The sequence below is a fragment of the Dasypus novemcinctus genome, chromosome 26 (assembly GCF_030445035.2).
Source record: "Dasypus novemcinctus isolate mDasNov1 chromosome 26, mDasNov1.1.hap2, whole genome shotgun sequence".
Classification (NCBI taxonomy): Eukaryota; Metazoa; Chordata; class Mammalia; order Cingulata; family Dasypodidae; genus Dasypus; species Dasypus novemcinctus.
In genome coordinates, this window is record NC_080698.1 from 15217189 (window position 1) to 15237944 (window position 20756).

Here is a 20756-nt window from a genome sequence, read left to right on the forward strand (position 1 = left end):
CTAGGTTAACTCTTCCTCCTTTTATTTTAAATCAGAACAATAGCCACAAACCAGGAGGTGGTGGGGGGAAGGATGGGATTTACCAAGTTGCCCAAGAATCAGCAGCAATTCTCTCTTGACCATGTAATACTTTCTTTTTCCATTCCATATATGTCTCCCTTCAGGATCATATAACAACAGTACATTATTCCTATGAGCTTCTTGCTTTGCACGTTGGCGAACTGGAGTGGAGCATTCCTAGAGCTGAAGGAGGAAGACTCAGCTAAGCAAAGTGGTGGAGGAGTTGATGGAGGAATTTTCTTTTAGCTCCAGAGCTTTAAAGCCCAGGAGGAGAATTGAATTAAAAGAGGCTTCCTCTGCCCCATCCCAGCCTGCATGTGTGGTGCTCAACCCCGCCCCCCCCCAGCACACACACACACACATCCCCAGGGAGCACAAACTGGAGAACTGGATCCGTGGGTCCTTACTCTGAAGGAGACATGACCAAAAGCTGCTTTTCTTACACTCTCAATTCTTCTTCACATCAACTTTGAGGAAAAAAGGCTAAAATGAACATGAACCCATGGTTTCTGCGTCCTTTAAAGCAGCCCGCACCTGCCTTCCCGTCCCGGGCCTTGGCAGACTGAGTCATGCTTGCCTGCACGTCGCTCTAACGCTTTTCGGATTCACCTCACTTCTTCCTGTGAAATTTTGGAAATGAAAATTTTAGTTTGCTTTGCAAGTGAACTTGAAATTTTTTTTTGTAGTTCTTGGAGCCAAAGGAGCAGTGAGTGACTAGAAACCTAATTTTAAAGTTTTCACTAAACTTGTATTTTATTATCGCCACTGAGAATGAACAATTTTAGGGAATTCCCTGGGCAGAGGAATTGGGTGTGTGCACAGGAAGGACACACTTTCTATTCCTGCAGCAGGCATGGCCACCCATTTTCCCCTGGCTCCTGTTGAATGCCCACATAAGTGTTCTGGGATGTGCAGCATTGCAGGCTATGATTGTGGGATCATCATGGCATGACATGGTTTTCTGTTTGTTGGTTTGGTTGGGTTTTGTGCTCCCTGCATCATTGTCCCCTCATATATTTCCCACCAGTTCTCCTCAAGTGGTTTAAAATCCCCATAATATGCCCATCAGAGTGGCTAAAGTAAAACATACGGGCAATACTAAGTGCTGATGAGAAGGCAGAACAACTGATTCTCTTATACCTTGCTAGTGGGAATAATATATTGTGCAGCTGCTCTGGAAAACAGTTTGGCAATTTCTGATTAATTTAATCATGCACTTAACATGTGACCCAGAAATCCAACTCCTAGGTATTTACCCAAGAGAAATGAAGACCTATGTTCATGCAAAAACCAGAATATGAATCTTCATAGCAGCTTTAATTGTAATTGTCCTAACTGGAAACAGCCCATATGTCCTTCAGCATGTGAACTGGTAAGCAATCTGTGGTGCCTCCATACTGTGGAATAAAAAGGAAAGTGCTGTGGATACACACAGCTAGGTTATATATCAAGGTCATTAATATCAGTGCAGCAAAAGCAATCTCAAAAGGTTACATATTGCATGAGTCCATTTATAGAACAATCTCAAAATTTTAAAAAGTATATAGTGATAAAGATCAGCATTTGCAGAGAGTTTGGCATGGAGAGGATGTGACTATGAAAGGCAACAAAGGGAGTTTCTTTGTGGTCATAGAATAGATCCTTCTGATTGTGGCAGTGGTTGCATGAATCTTGTGATAACATTTCATGAAACTATCAGTATATGCACAATAAAAAATGAATGTGTGTAAAACCTGGTGAAATCCACAGAAGAGCTGTAGTTTAGTTAATGGCCTTGTGCTAATGTCTATTCCCTGGTTTTAATAACTGTGCCATAGAAATGAAAGATATTATCCTTAGGGGAAGCTGGGTGAAGGCTACTGTGTCATTCTATCTTTGAAAGTTCTTTGTGAGTCTACAATTATTTCAAGATAAAAAAAGTTTTAAAAATTCTTTTAGAAGCAGCTAACATTTCCTGAATATTAACTACTTTCAGGCTCTTTGTTCAGTGTACTACATCTATTACCATATACAACCTTTTCAACAGCCCTGTCAGGTACTTTCTATTTTCCCCATTTTATAGGGGAGGAGATTACCCAAATCCACACACATAAGCACACACACGTGCACACGAGTAACAGAGCTAAGATTTGAATACAAGTGGCCCAGTTCCAAAGTCTGTTCATTTGACTATGAGGTTCTCCATCCCTGCAGAGTCTGCATAAGCAGTCACTCTGAGGTTCTCCCTCCCTTACCAAGCTGAGAGATGCAAAGACTAGTCTAAACCACAGCACTCAAAATTGCAGGCTGACCACCCTCCACTCATGTTGCTGGGAGTCTGGAAGGTGTGATTGAGAGAGTTGGCTTTGGTCCTTGCTACTGCTTTGATGGGAATAGCTCTCACAGACTTAAAAGTGCTTGTGGCTCAAGGTCCTTTTCACAGCAAAGAAGTAAGATAAATTACTCTGTCCTAGAAATGCATGGTTAGAAATTCCCTTGTGAAGACACTCACTGGGCAGTGGGGAGTAAGAAGTGTGAGGTCGTGAAAGGAATTCTTGATGGCAAGAGTGACTCCATGGAGGTGTGGCCTGGGTTCTACCACTTGACTGTGACTTTGGGCAACTTATTTAACCTCCTTGATCTGTCTCCTTGTCTGCCAATCGAGGAGCCAGGCCACCTGACTTTTCAGTTGTGAGGAACGCTTAGATGGTATGTAAAAATGTTGGAGAACTCTCCAGTGCTGCTTGTGTGTCCAGTGGCAGGATGGCTATAGAAATCTGGCATCCAATCATGCTTCTTAGAGTAAGTCTGTACCCGTGCTTCTCTTTTTTTATTGACCAAGCTAATGCTTCTCAAAAATATATCTGAGGGAGCAGTAGTTCCATAATGAGATATTAGTAGATATACAGGTTTGGGGCAGGTTGGAGGAAGTTTTTTGGTCAAACAAGCTTAGAAATAATAGATTAAACAAATTTAAATAAGCTTCTTTGCTGCAGGACTTCTCAGAGCCTTTAAAGTGCTTGGTGCATTCTGACTCTCCAAAAGTGCTAGATAATTCCTTTTTTGTAGCATTTCCAAAACTTTTTCTAGGAACAAAATTTAATTCAGAAAGTTTTTTTAGGTAACATTTGGGAAATGATATTATAAATACTTGGTGACTGAAGAATAAATGTTCTGCAATTTTACTTTTGTTTCTTTGTGTAGACCCTGCTATTTTAATTTTATAGTCTCTAATGCAATAGATTTTAATCAGATGTGCACATTAGCTTTAAAAAAAATTTTCCTCTTCTTCTGCCATCCCCATCTGAAAATTCTCTTCCAGTGGGAACTGGGTATTAGATTTTAATGCAGATTTGAACACCTCTGCATTTGAGAGACTAGATGCAACTATACCTGGTTTTAGATTCTAGCATTTTCCAGAGTCCAAGTTATGGGTCATCTTTTCAAATACTTTCCAACTGCTGACTTTCATAGTTTCTCCTTAACCAAGAGGTAGTATTACCCCTCTTTGCAAGTATGTGGTCAGCATGTACATCCAGATCTCAGCCTAGAATCCAGAGAAGAATAGGTAGATGAGGACTGGGTCAGGAATTCCAATCTAGGGGCTCAGCCAAGCCTCCTGCGGCAACAACAGCCTTTGAGAATTTTACCCCCAAAGTCTCAGCTCGACTGGGGCAAAGTGTGATACAGACATGCTGTATTGAAAGTCAGATTGTGCCTTTGCATGGGCCTCCGCGGGTGTGGATTACATAGATTTGAGTAGATTTTTAGGTTGCATGGTGTTTCTAATCGTCTATCATTTCCTAGACTGAATTTCTGCTGCGGAAAGTTATTTGAAAGATGTTTGCTAAGCAGCTTTCAAATGACTCTACGTCTCCATGTATCATTTTTACGTCCCTCTTCCATGGACTCAGACCTGCAAATGACTTCCAGTGCACAGACAGTGTCTAGCTAGCTGGGTGCGTTTTGTCTTTGTCCTCAAGATCCTCAGGGTACCACTTTGACTTGAACCGTTCTGCAGTGAAGTCATTTTTCTTCTAAAATGCTGACCGGAAGGGGCCATTTTGTTAATTTAGTATGCCTGCTCTTGTGCTCAAATGAGAAGCTGCTATAAAAAGAGAAAATTGGAATGATGAGACCTGGGTTATAAGACTGTCCAGTCTCTTCTCTGAGTTGGAAAAAAGGGATGGCATACAGAGAAGAATTTTTTCAAACCTGGACAGGAATTATGTTCTCAGGGCAGGCAGTATTTAATACATTGTGCTATCTTGAAAGCTACATTCAGATTTTGGTAGAGTGCGGAGGGAGGAGATTTTTTTTTAAAAAACCCAGCTCAGTGCCTATTACAGAAACCCATATTTGAGTCATGTGGCATTTTCTTTTTTAAATAAATGAGATCAGTATGCACAATGTTAAAGGGATGGTTGTGTTCTATCTTTTTAAAAGATCATACATCATATTAACTTACTCTTAATAGTGTAACATTCTCAGAAGGTATGTATTAAAAGGGTAAGATTTAAAGTATGCCAGTGCCCTCATTATTTGTCTTGCTTCAGGAGTGGAGACTTGTGCCAGCTCTGCCGGTCGACCAGCTGGCTGTTCCCCCAGGTGCCTTCCTCACTGGGGAGTGAAGTTGGTGCCACCTCACAATCTGAAAACCAGTGGACTGATTGGGTGGTTCCCATACATGTATCCTGTTGGGATGTCTCCCTTTTCTGTAATGTGACCTAGGCAGGTGACAAGGGCCCTTTTCCTCCAGATTTATTGCAATTTCATGGTAACAAGGGCCCTTCTCCTCTAGATCTTTTATGATTTCATTCTGGTGTCTCACAACCATAGCCCACCCAGAATCAGAAGCAACCCAAAGACCTTGATCCACAGAGGCAAAGGCCAAGTAGACTTCATGGAGATGAAGTCCTGAGAAGCCCTGAATCCAGGTAATGCACTTACTCCAGCTCCTACTTTCATTATCTTTGTGGAAAGTAAAATCTAGATGCCAGCAGATTAGCATACTTAGCTCTTTTCCTCTGTGTGATGGGAATAGTCATTTTCTTTCTAAAGCCCCTTTAATTTCAATGAGAGGTGAGTAGAGATGTGTTAAACTTGTGAAGCCCCACTACCTACCAGGTTGAGAAGCAGATAACCTCCAGGGAAGCCGAAGGTGCCCTAACAACCAGGACAGCCAGCCTGCTCTGGGAGGGGTCAGGCCAGCTGATTAGCCTGCAGATGCCAGGTGACTGACCACGTGAGAACCTGGTTGTTGAGCCTGCTGAGATGACTGGGCCCCACCGGTCCACCCAGCAGACAGGACTGGACCCGCCCCTGCCCCATAGCCCTGCAAAGCTGGTGCTGGCAGGCTGTGTGCAGAGGAGGGGCCCTGCCTCCCCCATGGCTGGGAGGCAAAAGCAGGGTCTCCATGAAGCACCGTGAAAACCGCCTGTCCCCATGGCTAGACATGAGGAAGAGTTGTGTAGGACACTTTTACCTGTGGATACAAATAATACATATCACGAGACACCCCCATGAAGTGTGTCAGATCAGCAGAACCGCACCGTTATTTAATTGATCCTTGACTTTGGTTCACAGGACCTCTTGTAATATACGTTATGTTTCTTTGCTTGAATTTCCCATGTCAGGACACATTGCACATTTGCAAAGAAGCAGTTTCTCTCGATAAAAGAGTTGGGTCTTTTAAAAAGGATTTATCTTTACTCTTATAATGACTGAATTAGAAAACAACTATTCATTTATTCACCTGTCATAAAATTATTTGGTGGTTTCTTCTACCCTTGTTCCCCTTGCCACCGACTGTATCTTTATTTTCCAGAATGGGAGCATGCGTGTTGTCTATAAAGTCCTCTGTTGAGTTCATGTCCTGTGGCTGAAAATCTGTACTTACATTTTCTGTGGACCCTTGCTGTTTTGTTTCATAAATGCAATAACCCTAGGCCTCTCTTGCCCTGTATCATGTCCATATTCATACTTTCTTTGCTCACATATTGCTGACATGGGGGTCCCTGGGAAGGCCTTTCTGTCCCATATTGTGAACCCCACAGCTTGTCTGTGAATTGTAAGGCCCCTTGAATCTTAGTCATTGTCATCAACAATGTGACCTTATCACAATCATTTCTGGAAGTTCTGGTCCCTTCTGCTTCAGGACCTTGGCACATGCTATCTTTTTCATCCAAGACCCTCATGTCCCAGCTCCTCTGGTTTTGTCTATTTGACATCTGGGCCCTCTCTCAGTGCTCCTATTACATGTTTCTAAAGCTCTGCATGCCTCTCTTACCAGCTAAAGATTTTGGAATTCAATGTGTACCATGGGGAAAGGGAGAAGTTCATGATAGGAGAGATGTAGGATTAACACAGTCAGACTTTACCCAGTACAGGTGGGGCATTGGACCAGATGGGTGGCCTCAGAGACCTCTTCCAGTCCTGAGGTGATGGGATTTGAGCTCCCTTCCTCTTTGTCAAATTCTTCTTCTGACTCCAACATTTACTTCCCTCACCATGTTTTCCTGTTCCTTGAGCAAATGCTGATCTCTCTGCAGTAAGTACTTCCCACCTTAGTTCCTTGTCGTTTTACCACATTTTATGCCCTTTGCCTGAGCTTCTCCATCTGCTATTTTCCTTCTCTGCCTCTTCAGTCAGTTCCTTTCTGTTCTTTTTTTCTGTGCCTCCATCTCTCTCATTCCCAGGCAAATACTCAAAGAGAACATAAAGTCTGTAGAGAATAAATGGTTAAGAATTTGGGTTGTGCAAGGCTCCTCAGAGCATTGGCTGATTCTGGGTCAGGAACGGAAGGTTAACAAAATGAGCCTGGGATACCTTGTCCTGTGTGACAGCACAGAAGCTACTGACTACTGTAAAGAGGACTTGAGGGCAAGCTGAGGGGAGGAGACTCTCTTGGCCAAGGATGGGATGAATTGAGCACCAAAACAGTCAATAATGGATTGAAACACATACTCTGTTACAGTCCATGCTGATGCTAAAATATGAAACAGAACAATTTTGAGTTCATAATGAACCTTAAAAAAAAGAGGGGGTAGAAAATCCTTCATTGGTTACCTTTAGACCAATCTTCATTTTGAAAATCAGTGAACAAAAGAAGGGCAGCAAGCATTTATCCAACTTTACTGTACAAACAGTTCCTCTGGTAACTAAACAGTAGAAGAGGAAATGCTCCACTTCAAAGAATTTTTTAATCTAATAAATGAAGACATGATGACAGAATTAAAATGTCACGTTTCCAGACCCAATGAATTAATTGATCTAGGTGTTCAGCCTCAGTGGCTGCCAATGTCAAGGAGACTACCAGATGCTCTCTGCTGAAACACCATGAGCGCCTAAATAAATAAATAGCTAAACCTTAATCTGATCAAGCCTCTAGATCTGACCACCAATTTAATAAAATACAGGGGACAGAAAAAGAAAAGCATGCTAAATGACACCATGCACATACCATCAGTAAAATCCAGACTCCTGGATGCTCTTCATGACAAACAGCCCTATTTCTTCAACAACAACAACAACAACAACAAAATTGGAAGAAAAAAAAATAGAAGGAGACCCCTAGAATAGAAGATTTAAGAGACTTATGAACCAATCACAATGTATGTACCTTATTTGGATCCTGATTCAAGCTATGTGATTGCAATTGACAATTAAGGACATGTAGGAAGTAAGAACGAGTGTGCGGTATGAGCTTGGCCTCAACACCCTTCCTGCTTATTCTTCCAATATAATACACAGCTGGGGCCACCTTATGACATCCTAGTTGATACCAACTTTATCAACTTTTCTATCAAAGCCAAACTGGATTTAGTGCAGTTGATGATGGACTATTTGTATGCTAAGTCAATCCCTTGTATAACTGACTATGTCACGGCTGAAATGAAAAATTGGGACAGAAGTATCTAGTGGCTCTAAGGATTGCTAAGGATCCAAGATTTGAACGATTACCATGCACACACAAAGGAACCTATGCAGATGACTGCTTAGTACAGAGAGTAACTCAGCACAAGTGTTATATTGTGGCCACAGTTGATAGGGACCTTAAGCAAAGAATCAGAAAGATCCCTGGAGTTCCTATCATGTACATTTCTAACCATAGGTACAACATGGAATGGATGCCAGGTGATTATGGAGCCCCTAGGTTCTAGTCCTTGCAAGACAAAATTTCTCTACCTTTCTTCTACTGACTTTCTCTGTTAATATTTCATTAAACACTCTTATGAACTGATTGAGTGTAATTAAGTGCACTCGGTTTTTTTTTTTTAAAAAAAAAGACATGTGAAATAGGTGTTGTGGTTTTGTTTTTGAAACTCTTTTTCTTTTAGAGATGCATTTGGAAATGTTTGCAGATGAAGTGATGTGATATCTGGGACAAGCTGCAAAGCAATCTGGATGGAGATGCGTTAGCAGTCTATTGTTGTGTACCAAATTACTCCAACACTTAGCATCTTAAGACAACAAGCCTTTGATGGCTCATACAGTGTCTGTGGGTCAGGAATCCTGGGTTGTCCCTACTGAGGGTCTCTCAGGAGGTCGCATTCTCATGGCTGTTGGCAAGAGATCCCAGTTCCTTGATCACTATTGGCTGAAAGCCTTGGTTTCTCACTGCCTGGATCTCCATAGGGCTGTTCCCAACAAAGCAGTTGCTTCCATGGAGTGAATTATCCAAGGGAGAGCAAGAGAGCAATCAAGATGAAGGCACAGGTCATTTATAGCCTCGTCTTGGAAATGATGCACCATCGCTTCTGGGGCAGCCTATTGGTTACGGGGACCCACCCTGGCACAGCGTGGGAAGAGCCAACACAAGCCTGGGGATGTCAGGGTGTGGCCTCCTTATAATTAAGAGATCTCTGAGCTCCATAATGGAGACTGCTTTCACGGAACATCAGCGGTGGGGGGAGGGAGGGCATTGGTAAAACAAGACTCACCATGAGTCGATGAATGGAATTTTCTAACACAGTGTTTTTGGATAAAAACAATGTATGTATTTTGGAGATGAAATGCATGGGTGTAAATCCCAACTCTTCCACTTATTAGCTGTGAGACTTTATCAAGTGACCCGGCTCCTCTGAATTTATTCCTTTATTTGAAAAATGAGGGTAATAAGAGCATTTGCCTCAGCTCACCAGATTACTGTGAGGACTGAAGATGACACTACCTACAAGTGCTCAGAAGTCAAGGCTGCTGTATAGAAAGCACCCGGTGGACACTAGTGCCATCAGCATCATCTTCTCTTCTGTTGGGGATGCTCTGTTCCTGCTAGGCCTCTAACCATCCCAATAATGACCTATTTTCTAGAAAACATCTCTACTTTTTAGAGACATATTGTGGTTTTTCCCTGGAAAAGGCTGCCATTCATTTCTTATCTTTCCCCATTACTAAATGCAATCCCACCTTCCTCAATGCACAAGTGTGCACCTTTGTGCACAACTCTGCCACCCTGGCCTGTGCCACCTGCTTCTCTGAGCATATCCACTGCTCCAGTGGAGGGCCCTGACTCTCCAACAAGGTGCTCTTTTGGTGACTGTGCCTGTGTCTCTCGTCCATCCAGAATCCCCTCTCCCTCATTCTCTTCTTGGAATACCTCTGTCCTTAGCAAACTCATTAGTGATGTGCAACTGGGTCTTTTCCTAGCTCTTGCCCCTGCAACCTCAGAATCAGAAATGGGCACATGATCCAGGACTGCATAAGTCAAGGGCCCATTCTCTGGCTTCCTGGCACGTGGCCTAAACTGAGCTAATCAGAGCATTTCTTGAAACTTTGCCGAAAGAACTACTGCTGAACTTGGTCTTGTGTAGAATTGCCAGATATAGACAAAAATCAATCAGTCTGCATGTCTGTCTATCTCTGTGGCACTCAGTTAACTTTGAAATTCAGATAAACATTGGAAAATTTTTTAGTCTATTATTTGTTGTTTATCTGAATGTCAGTTAATTGGGCATACTGTATTTTATCTGGAAACCCCAGCTCTTGCCATCGAGCAAAGTTCTAAGTAGGTTCTCTCATGACATTACATGTCACTGCCAAATTGCCCCAGAAATGAACAGTGACTCCACTCAGTGGGCGAGAGTGGGGTGGGTCAGGGTACATCCCTCACTGCCTCTGGAATGTAAGTACAAATGTGTCCTCAGCACCTCCCACCCTTCCTCCCTGGGCCATAGCTTTGTATCTGGGTGCAAAGTACTCTGGGACTCTGAGATAATGGTTTGATGAAGATGAGCCGCTGGCCTCCACAGGGTGCATCTGCATTCCATTCTGCCTGGATGCAGACTATAAATACATATCTCTTCAGAGTTGAAAGTTCCACAGAGCTTGGCACTGTGTTTGGAATTAACCAAAGCTGTGACTTCTGTCTGTGCTCACACACTCCAGCTGATGAAAGCATTCTTCCTCTGAGGAACCAATTTGAATCAAATCAAGGTTTTTATAAAGTTTATAGAGGATGAACTTGGACCTTGAGAAATGTCAGAAAGATGTAAAGTGCGAGGCCTGCTGTTTACACACACGCCAGCGGGCCATGTGGAGACACAAAGCAGGCGTTTCTGCCCAAACAGCCTTTGGACAGGGGCTCTCCTCAGTCTTTTGGAGGCTTGTGGAGGCGGGCTCTCTGCGAAGGGTTTACTAGCACTGGGACATAACACGGAAGCCGATGAGGTAGGACAATATGGCGGTGAGTTTCCCTGGACTGGTCTTGCCTCATGTCCCTCTCAGCAGTTAGTTGGAAACTCCGGGCTGCTTTGGTGCTGGCACCCATTCCAGAGTAGGTACTTCCCTGTTGCAGGGAGTCGCCAATGCTCTATCTACTGGGGCTCACCACCACAGTCATACACGGGCTAATTAGTGCTTCACACTGAAGTGAGGTTGTAGCTAACCTACTTGGTATGAAATAACATTTGTTGTTCACATCCAAGAAATCCATCTTGTCTCTAATTTGGCATTAGCACTAAACAGCTGCTACCTTCAGACACTCCAATTTGTTATACACAACGTAAAGGAGAAATGGGGACTGGTTCAGACACATTTCTATCAGTGTCTGTACTTTTTCTCCCAAATTGCAAACATCTGGACTGGACTTTTTAATGCTAGCTTTCTTGGGCCAGTGTATTTTCATCTTTGAGAAACACCATGTTACGGCGTACTCTCCCCACCAGAATCAAATGGCAGTCTGACTTCCTGGAGCCTGGGCTTGGAGGAAGCAATGCCACAAGACACAGGCCTTTCCTGTAAAGTGCATTGACTCTGCACTGCCCTGGATCCCTGAGGTATTTGCTGTAAAATTTAGCCAAGGGATTTCTCAGACTAAACTGGAACAGGGGAGAATTGTCTCAGGTTGGAGGGCTTGTTTCCAGGATGAATTAAATCAGGACAGAGAGTTCACATTTAGATTAAATAACCTCTGGTAGAGTATGTGGCCCCCACTTGGTCTCTGAGAAATGCACTTCTGAAGTTTGGGTTTGGAGCTCAGGGCAATGGGACCACAGAGGACTGTGAAGGTTTATTTGCAAATATCACTGAGTAGCTTAGCATCAGAATGAGATAGGCACATTTATTGGGCACTGCTCATCCTCTCAGGCCAACTTGACCAACGGGAGCAGTAGCCCTATTTTCTGAAAATGTGAGGGGTGTGCTGTGTCTGTTAGAGGATTGGAGAGACTTAAGGTGGTCTTACCTTAAGGAGCTCAATTTTAGTTTGTCAAACAATGTGTGCGTTAAGCCATATGGCTTTCTTTTCTTTTTTTAGATTTATTTTTTATTTATCTCTCTCCTCTGCCCCCCCCCCGCCCCATTGTCTGCTCTCTGTGTCCATTCGTTGTGTGTTCTTCTGTGTCCACTTGCATTCTTGTCAGTGGCACTGGGAATCTGTGTCTCTTTCTGTTGCGTCATCTTGCTGCGTCAGCTCTGTGTGTGTGTGGCGCCACTCCTGGGCAGGCTGCGCTTTTTTCGCATGGGGCAGCTCTCTTGTGGGGCACACTCCTTGTGCGTGGGGCTCCTATACGTGCGGGACACCCCTGCATGTTATGGCACTCCTTGTACACATCAGCACTGTACATGGGCCAGCTCACCACGTGGGTCAGGAGGCCCTGGGTTTGAGCCCTGAACCTCCCATATGGTACGCAGACACCCTATCAGTTGAGCCAAATCTGCTTCCCATATATGACTCTCTTTATAAACTAAGTTCTTTGACGTAAAAACTACTGCAATCCTTCAGTGAATTTAGACAAGTGCCTACCTTTCTTGGGTTTTGTAGCAGCCAGCAGAACTCATAACGTGGTCGTGTTCAGGGGAATGAACTTGAGATAGTTTGCAAAGTAGAATTCTGAATGAAGCAATTCAATCCAGTACTGACGGTGTAACTTCTCTTGGTGTAAACTAGTGACTGAAATGGTGAGTTGTGGTTGAAATGCCACTCTGATGGCCTAGCTTACCATGTCAACCATGTCAGCCTGGATTAGGGGTGCAGAAAACAAGTGGTCATTCAATTAAAATACATTGTTCTTAAAAGTTGTAGTCAGAGTTTTGTAAAGATTTCGGTTTTACGCATTAAGATTTAATTCCCATGAATGGTGGGTTTCCAGGCCTCCTCCTTGTAGGCTTGTGTTCCAGGAGTGGATCTTAAGGCAGGGAGGAGGGGGTGTCTTGGCAGAGAAGCAGGATTCCCCAGAGTGTGTATTTTCCCTGAGATACCCTAGATCAATGGTTCTCAACCTGGTGTGACTTTACCTCCCTGCTCCAGGGGACATCGGGCAATTTGGACATTTGGAGACATTTGTGGTTGCTATTTTGGGTCCTACTGGCATCAAGTGGTAGAGGCCGGGAACGCTGCTAAACATCCTACGATGCACAGGACCCTCCACCACCAAAGAGTCCCCCGGCCCAACCTTTAGCTGTGCCCCTGCTGAGAAGCCCTGGATTGGGTGTTTTCTGAGAAAGAGTTCACGTATTGAGTGAACATGGTGGATTAGGAAGCTAAGCAGCCCTTTGCTATAGGTCTTCTCAGGAGTTACAGTGCACAGTGCTCATCACGTGTGTTTGTGGCAAAATCCCACAGAACTCAGTTCCCAGATGCACATATCTGGGAAACACTGCTTCATGCCTGTATAAGAGATACCGAGTGGCAGCTTAGGTGGCCGACCCTCAGAGCCCTGGACTGGAGCTGTGGCTTGACACCAAGCAAGGTCTGCGTGGGATGCACAGCATCTGACTCTGGACAAATGGGATTGGGACTGGCTACAAAATTTGCAGGACTCAGTACAAAAAGAAAGTGAGGGGGAAGAAAAAGAAGAAAAATTAAAATGTAGTTTGCCTTCTAAAAGCAGGAAAAAATGCCTTTTAAGGTGCTAAAATATCAAGCTTTTCCATAGTCTTCTTAGACTGTCATGGTGTTTCTTATTTGCTATTTAAAATTATGTTAAGGGAAGGAAAAATAAAAATTCAAATTATTAGAATTTTATAGTTTATCTTCTATTGTGCAGTGCCAATATAAGCAACTACAGTTTAGAGCATTTAACTTCTTCAGGGAACTGTGAAAATTGCACAATTTGTATTTTATACCTTGTACATGTGTGGGTAGTTTATTTTAACAAAACAGTGGTGATACTACACAAAAGTAACCCAACTGTTTTTATTTCACTTCTACCCACATGTCTAAGTTCAGCTTACTCAAGTGGGAAGGGAAGACTGAAAGGAAAAGGAACTCTGGGTTGCCCTGTCGCCCCCTTTCTTTGTATGTCATGATTTTCAACATAAGTGGTTGACTAATAAGTCACATGAGTACGAAAGGATACGATAGGGTTCCTTGGTCATTCATGTTCCTTAAAGCATCATTGCCTGCTTTCTGTGTTGGAAACAAGTGCTCTCAGTGTCCCTGCCTAGCCAGTTGTAGATGGAGCACGCTTACCTTGTACCCTGAGAGTCACAGAACCCCCACACCTTGTGGGTCCGCCGGAATTCTCTGCTCATGGGTCATCGTGAAAAGGACATGCGAATGAGGCCATGAGGGCTCAAATACCGTGTGTCTCTTCTGTTCCCATACACGGTCTGCTGTCCTAACAGACTTCACTTACAGAACACAGGTTCAAAGAAAAAAATTAAGGATTTCAAGATGGCAGCATCAGAGCATTAAACGGACTGTGGGACCCTTTGAGCACAGGCCTTATGCAACTGCAGAGGCCGCGTGTCCGGGAGACTAGGCCCGAAGGGGATTGCGGCTTTACACAGGAACCTAAAGTCTCTGTACGGGTGCCGGCTGTCCTTGCTCGGGTGTAAAGAGCTGTGCCCTGTGTGTCAGGAAGAGGCCGTCTTTCCTAGACGTGCAGACCCGAGGAGCAGCACTTTGGAACCCAGCCTGCCTCGTTCTTTCTGGGCCACCATGGACAAGTTATTTCACCATTCTCAGTCTTTGGTTGCCTACCTATAAAATGGGAACATAACTGTACTTTTGTTTTATGGCTGCTAGGAGGATCTGTGCGAGAGAAGCACACAGCATCTGACATGCAATCAGCCAGAGGTCTTGAGTGGGCGATTTCTGAAAGCCTTCCCGTGGCTGATGTGCTGATCCCACCCTCATTGGCACCTAATACGTACAGAGTCAGATCTGTCGTACTCGTGTGGCCCTGCTGGGCGTCACTGACGGATGGCTGTTAGCGCTCCCTCTGGAAATCGCCGAACCCCAGCCAGGGTCTGGGGCTCTCGGGGTCTCTGCTGATGGAGAGATTGTTTTGTCTCCCAATGTCCACATTTTGTATTAATCCCCTGCTCTTAATTGGGAAGACACCCCACACCAGTGAAACTCCCCTGCCATAGTTGCCAAACATGGATAATTACGTAGAAGGAAAAAACGATGGCTATCTTCACAGAGAGAGTTATCGGTATTGATTCAGCTAAATTAAATCTGGTTGGGGGAGAGGGTTATTTCACAGCATCCTCTGCTGGCCTGGATGTTGTGACTGTTTAAGGGAGATAAGCAGGCTCGCTTTGCCTGTTGGCGGCTGGCACGGGAAGTTGCCACGCAGTATCTGGTTTCTCTCTTCAGGCATTAAGCTGCACTAATTGCTTTGGAAGTGAGGCCTTTTCCAGGGAAGCAGCATATGCTGTGTGAGTGCCTGAAGCAAAGATAAAAAGCCACCCTCCTCCTCCTTAATTGAAGTTTAATAGTAAATGGAACTGTCACAAGGTCCAATAAACTCTTTATTTTCATTTAGGAAAAAAACTGCAAATTAGCCACCTCCTGAACATGGTGGTTGAGCCTCCTTCCTGCTCAGGCCACCTTGACCCTTCCGTTCTCTCATAGCCGCGCTCTGGAGAATAGTCATGTTTTGGAGTCAGTGAACTCAACCCCGTGATTATATTCATTGATGAAACCTGTCCCTTGAAGGTGAAATAAGACATGTGTCAAGGCAGAGCAGATCCTAAAATGTCAAACCAGGAAGTTGGCATAGAAGTGTTGTTGAGGTATGAAATGTAGGATTTGTATTTTACTTCCTTATATCCGAGACAGTTGATATTGCTGCTCTGACGCAGTGCTGCTCTTCACCCGCTATTCTGGAGATAAAGTTACCACTGCAGCTGGTAAATGGTTGAACCAGGACTACAGCTCAGTCTCCTGACTCCTAGGGCAGTTTTTTGTTTGTTTTTTAGGGTCCATAGGTTCTGTATATTGACGGCTTACCTATAATGATGAGAATATGATTGCCTTAAATCTAACAATTTCTAAGCCTTTTAGTGGCTACAGCCAGGAGTAGAGAAGAAGAAACCTGCAGTGGTGGAGGGATGCAGGTAGAGAAGTGATTTCCTAAGGAAAGTCAGAGGGAGGGGAATGGATGTCAGACAGGCAAAAGACACTGATGTCCACTGGGTGCAAGGCCTTAGAGTTTCCTTGAACTCCCCTTGAGTGGGTCTTTAGTGAGGAGGAAGAACAAGTCTAGCCCTTGCTGTCCAATGGAACTTTCTGCAATGATGAAAATGTTCTGTAATCTATGCAATCCAATGCATAGTCACTATCCATTATTGAGCTATTGAACACTTACAATGGGGCTAGTGCCAGTGAGGAAATGAATTAATTTTAGGTGATTTTAGTATTTTGTTGTTTATTGGGTGGGTCTCCACCTACTAAGATAGCACCCTATAACAAGATGAATGCATTCTTGTTCCATAGACGCCTGCCCCAAGTGCACCCTTTCCACATCTGCCTACCACTGACACCCTGCACCAGTGGACCTCACCTGCCATATTTGCCAAAAAAACATAACCACAATTGTATTTTCAACCACAGACCTCTGCCTTGCTGGAGCTCACCTGCTCTTTCCTCTAGCCCTCCCCCCCAGTTCCAAGGATAGTCCAACTCACCCCTCCATCCCTGCTCACACTCACACTCCAGCATCATGGACTCTCATCCCTGCACCAGCATCACTCCCATCCACTGCCAAACTACCTCTTTACCATGGGTTCTATCCAGATTGAGCATTAGGTCACCACTCTCTCTTCCCTTTCTGTCTCCTGGTGACCTGTCTTCCAGAGTCTAGCTCTCTGAGTCTGCTTGGTGTGCTTAGGTCATATCATTGAAGTCATGGAATATTTGTCCGTTAGTCAGTGTCAATACCTCATTCCTTCTTATGGCTAAGTAATCTTCTATAGTATGTATGTACCACATTTTCCTTATCCATTCCTCTGTTGATGAACACTTGGGCTGCTTCCAACTTTTGGCAATTAATGAATAATGCCATTATAAAATTGGCATGCACACATCTGTATGTGTCCCTGCTTTTAATTCTTCTGGGTATGTAATTTGTAGGTAATTTTAATTAAATATAAATATGAATAGCTACCTGTGGCTTCTGGCTACTGTAGGGACAGTGCAGCTCATCATGGAGGCCACACCATGGGAGGGAGTTCTCTGATAAGACAGATTTTGTATAGGAGGAGAATCTGTCTGGGCATTAAGTGCAGCCCAAAAGATCAGGATGATGAAGTTGATTTCGTTCAGGTTACAGTGTAGGAAAAACTATATAGTTTAGACATGAGGGACATGAAGAAGGGAGAGGGGAGAGAGAGAGTCCTTCATCCCTGACATCACTGGAAACCTTTAACTTGAGGAAATGTTTTGTCATCTAATATATGGATCAGATTTGTATCTGGAAGAAACAAAATCACAACTGATCTTGATATAAAAGTGAATTGAGGTGAACTCCATGACATATTGTTACTTTTTATTGTGTGTGTCTAACAATGTAAACAGCCATTGCATAAATCTTTCTGCACATGACATGTAGCTACACATGGATTAAGAGAACAATTAAATGGGCCTGTCATGTTATTAGAAGGACAAGGCTGTGTAAATTTGTGTGCCTTACCCAATGAAATGCAGTCGACAGAAATGACATTGGATAAATAGAATGTACTTGCATAGCCAGGATCAGACCCAGCAGTGGGACCTTGGGTGCAGTTAGAAAGCAGCCTCTCTGGAGGCTGCGGGATGGGTATTTTGTCATGCTGTGTCCTGCAGGGTTCGTATAGGGACGACTGTGGTGTGTCATGGCTGAGCCTACGTCCTCCTGATGGTCTCCACTTTTCTGCAAGTCTACTGTCCAAAGGCAGTTGCTCTTGGTGAAGGGAGACTGACCTGCTCCGCTACAGCCAGGAGGCCTGAGTGTTCTTACATTCAGCTAACTGCCTGTGTCTATCAAGTGCTCACGCCTGTGCCTGGTATCTTCCTGGGACTACAGGATCAGGAACAGGAACAGGGAAGTTGAAGACTTGGTTTCTGGGCCCTAGGGTTTGGCTGGTTCCCTGGCCCTCAGCGTCCCTCTCCTCCTGTCATTCAAGCTACTTGCTACACACTTGTAGACTCAGCCCCACTCCAGGTGCAGAGCCAGACTGCCCATGTAGATATTGAGGTCATTGCCGATGCCCAGCATGTGTGGTACTAAAAAAAACACACCAAAACTTCTTTTTTCTAATTTCGAGAAGCAGCAGCCAGTGTATAACAGAAAGAGGAGGGCTTTAGAGAGGATAAAGCAGACCTGCACTAGAACCTGGGCCCAGGAAGCGAGCAGGTGTGTGGATTTGCACACAGTGTTGAGCCTCAGCCTCCCCATCTGCAAGGGGATGATGGCACCTTACAAGGTGGCTTTGAAGGCTTAGCTGCATGGTATTTTTAAGGGCCTAACATGGGACAGGTATAGGTAAGGGTGGCTGCTCCTATAGGCATGAGGAAGTGGCTGCCATGAAATCCCAGGAAAGAGTCTTGCTGGTCGGAAGTATCCAGGTGAGCCACCAACTCCACACCCAGCCTGGATTCACATATTAGTCTTTGGTGTCATTAACGTCAAGCTGTGAGGAGCCCACCTGAATTTTCCAGTTCATGTGGGTGCAGCCTTGCCAGCAAACTGCCCCCCATGCCCATGGCGGCGGTCCCTCTTGCTTCCTGAGCCACATTCTAAGATCAGCCTCTATGATCTGTTCTGATTTTGTGATGGTTTGGAGGTTCCGATGGCCACGTAGCCTGTAGGACACACCATGAGTGGGGTCGCCATCTGAGTGCTGATTGGATCCCTGGGCATGGCAAGGAAAAAAAAGTCATTCCCAAGCCGGAAAGTGACTGGCAGATGATTTCAATGAACTCACTTTCCTGCGCTTTCCCTTCTGATGACTCCTTCAGCCAGTTTCTTCATCAGACAAAGGTGTGGATGCCTTTGGGAAGAGAAGAATTCATTTCTAAAGAAAAGAAATGGTTTTGGAGTCAGCCCGTTAGTAACAGTGCATATGGAGACACAGCCTCTGGGCATTGGTGGACACCAACTCCTTGACCCCCTCTTGGCCCCTTTGGAGAGAGGCAGAATTGGGTGGGGTTCCACAGTTACTTTCTTTTGTGCCCTTCGCTCTCCAGATGATGCTCCTGTAGAACCAACAGAGTCAGAAGAAGGCACTTTGGGCTGCTCCTGCAGACTGTCTTTTCCATTTTGTCTATTCCTTGAAGAGCTTCTGTATTTCTAGCCTATGCCCCCATGACTATACTCATACCCGATTTTATGATCCAGTCTTCTTCCTTGTTTTTAGAGGTTTTGACTGAGCACCTTCTGTGTTTCGGTATCTGTGGGCATGGTAAACAGAGGAGGGCACTAGACTTTCCCTGGCTTAAAGAGTTTCACGGTCTTGTATAGGACAGACTTTAATCAGGCACTTACACACTTGGAGAGCTAAGTTCAAGGTGGCTCTGAGTCTGGGGTGCTCTGAGTTCACAAAGGCAGCCTTCCAATCAGCCAGTCTCAGAGATAGTTGGTCAGGAAAGGCTTCCCTGCGTGGGAGGGAGCTGATGCCCCAACTGAGATTCCAGAAGCCATTGAGAGTCAGCATGGCAGGGGAGCCAGGGCACGGGTGAAAAGTGTTCCCAGTGGACGGGGAGTGTGCACAAAGTCCTAGAAGTGATCAGGAATGGAGAGCAGGCAGAGAAGAGTCCCAAGAGATGAAACTGAAGAGGAAAGCAGAAATTTGAGACAAATTCCGTACTTTTCACCAGAGTTCAACTTTTTCCTAAAATGCAATCAAGTCCTTTTAAAATGCATATTGAGTGTAAAATTTACATTGAACAAGTTATTTTGTTTTGAATATGAAAGGACAAAGGGAAAATGAATTATGACCGTTTCAGTCTGAGAATTAATGATCTTTTGCCTTAGAATATGCCTGTTCATTCAAGGTTGGTATTTCAAATAGTGGGATGGGCACTAATGGATTTTCTGCTTTGTTGTTTCAGCACTTCAGGGAGCATCTGGACAAACTTTTTGCCAAAGGAATCGGAATGCTGCATATAGCTCTGAATGAGGCCTTCAACATTCTTAATGATGTAAGCTCCTCTTGAGTTGCCTTTTTCATCTGTAGGAAAATGTATTTGTTTCCTTAAATGAGGATTGGTGTTATTGTTAGCCTAGCTGTCACCTAGTGGTGCCCACATATGTGGAATGGGAGGGTAAGGCTGGTCATTTGAGTCATCTGGGAAATCAGGTGCTACCTGATGAGGCCAAACCACTGCCTTGCTGGTGGAGTTGATGGCAAAGTCCGGTCAGGGGATTCAGGCTTGCCTGCCACGCTGTTTGTCTCTGGGCCATTGGTATCTCCTAACATTCCAACACCTTGTTATACAGATTTCTTTTCTTCTGGGAAACTCTCAGTTTCTTTATGGAGTAGGCTCATTTCTCACTGTGTGTCCCACTGAATCCCAACGTATGGCAAGATACAGGCGAAGAAGAGCTACTCTGTGAAGTATGTTTCAGGGCAGCCACAAGCTACACTTATCCTTCCCCTACTTCCAACCCCTTGAAGATACATAATATGCAGAAGCAAATTCAAGGCTCCAAAAAGTACTACAGAAAGTAATCCTGTTTAACTTGGTGTTTTGCACACTTCTTTGAACAAAGAATCCTTTATTCAAGTCACACCTGTTAACCTGTTAACATCCTGTGAAACACTTTGGAGAATCCTGGACTGATGATTCTGACCCTTGAATACAATGTATTATGCTAGAGCAAAATGCTACTTTTGATTTCTAATTGCTCTGGGAAGGATAGTAGAAATAATAGTGGCTATCCTTATTAATACAGGTTCTTTATCATTTTTTTAACTAGAATAATATGCCACCTTCTTTTTAATGCCAGGTATTGCAATGTAAGAGTGAACAGAATAGACAAAGTCCTTGCCTTTATAGAGCTTAC

General features: G+C 44.2%; 1 protein-coding gene across 2 annotated transcripts in view; it reads left to right on the forward strand.

The window, feature by feature from the left end:
* The window catches only part of CACNA2D3 (calcium voltage-gated channel auxiliary subunit alpha2delta 3), a 933078-nt gene that overhangs the window by 472554 nt on the left and 439768 nt on the right, over window positions 1-20756 (forward strand). For both annotated transcript variants that reach the window (XM_058288134.2, XM_058288135.2), the window contains exon 10: window positions 19802-19891. In XM_058288134.2, the coding sequence (XP_058144117.1) occupies window positions 19802-19891 (90 nt within the window). The remainder of the gene's footprint in view (window positions 1-19801; window positions 19892-20756) is intronic.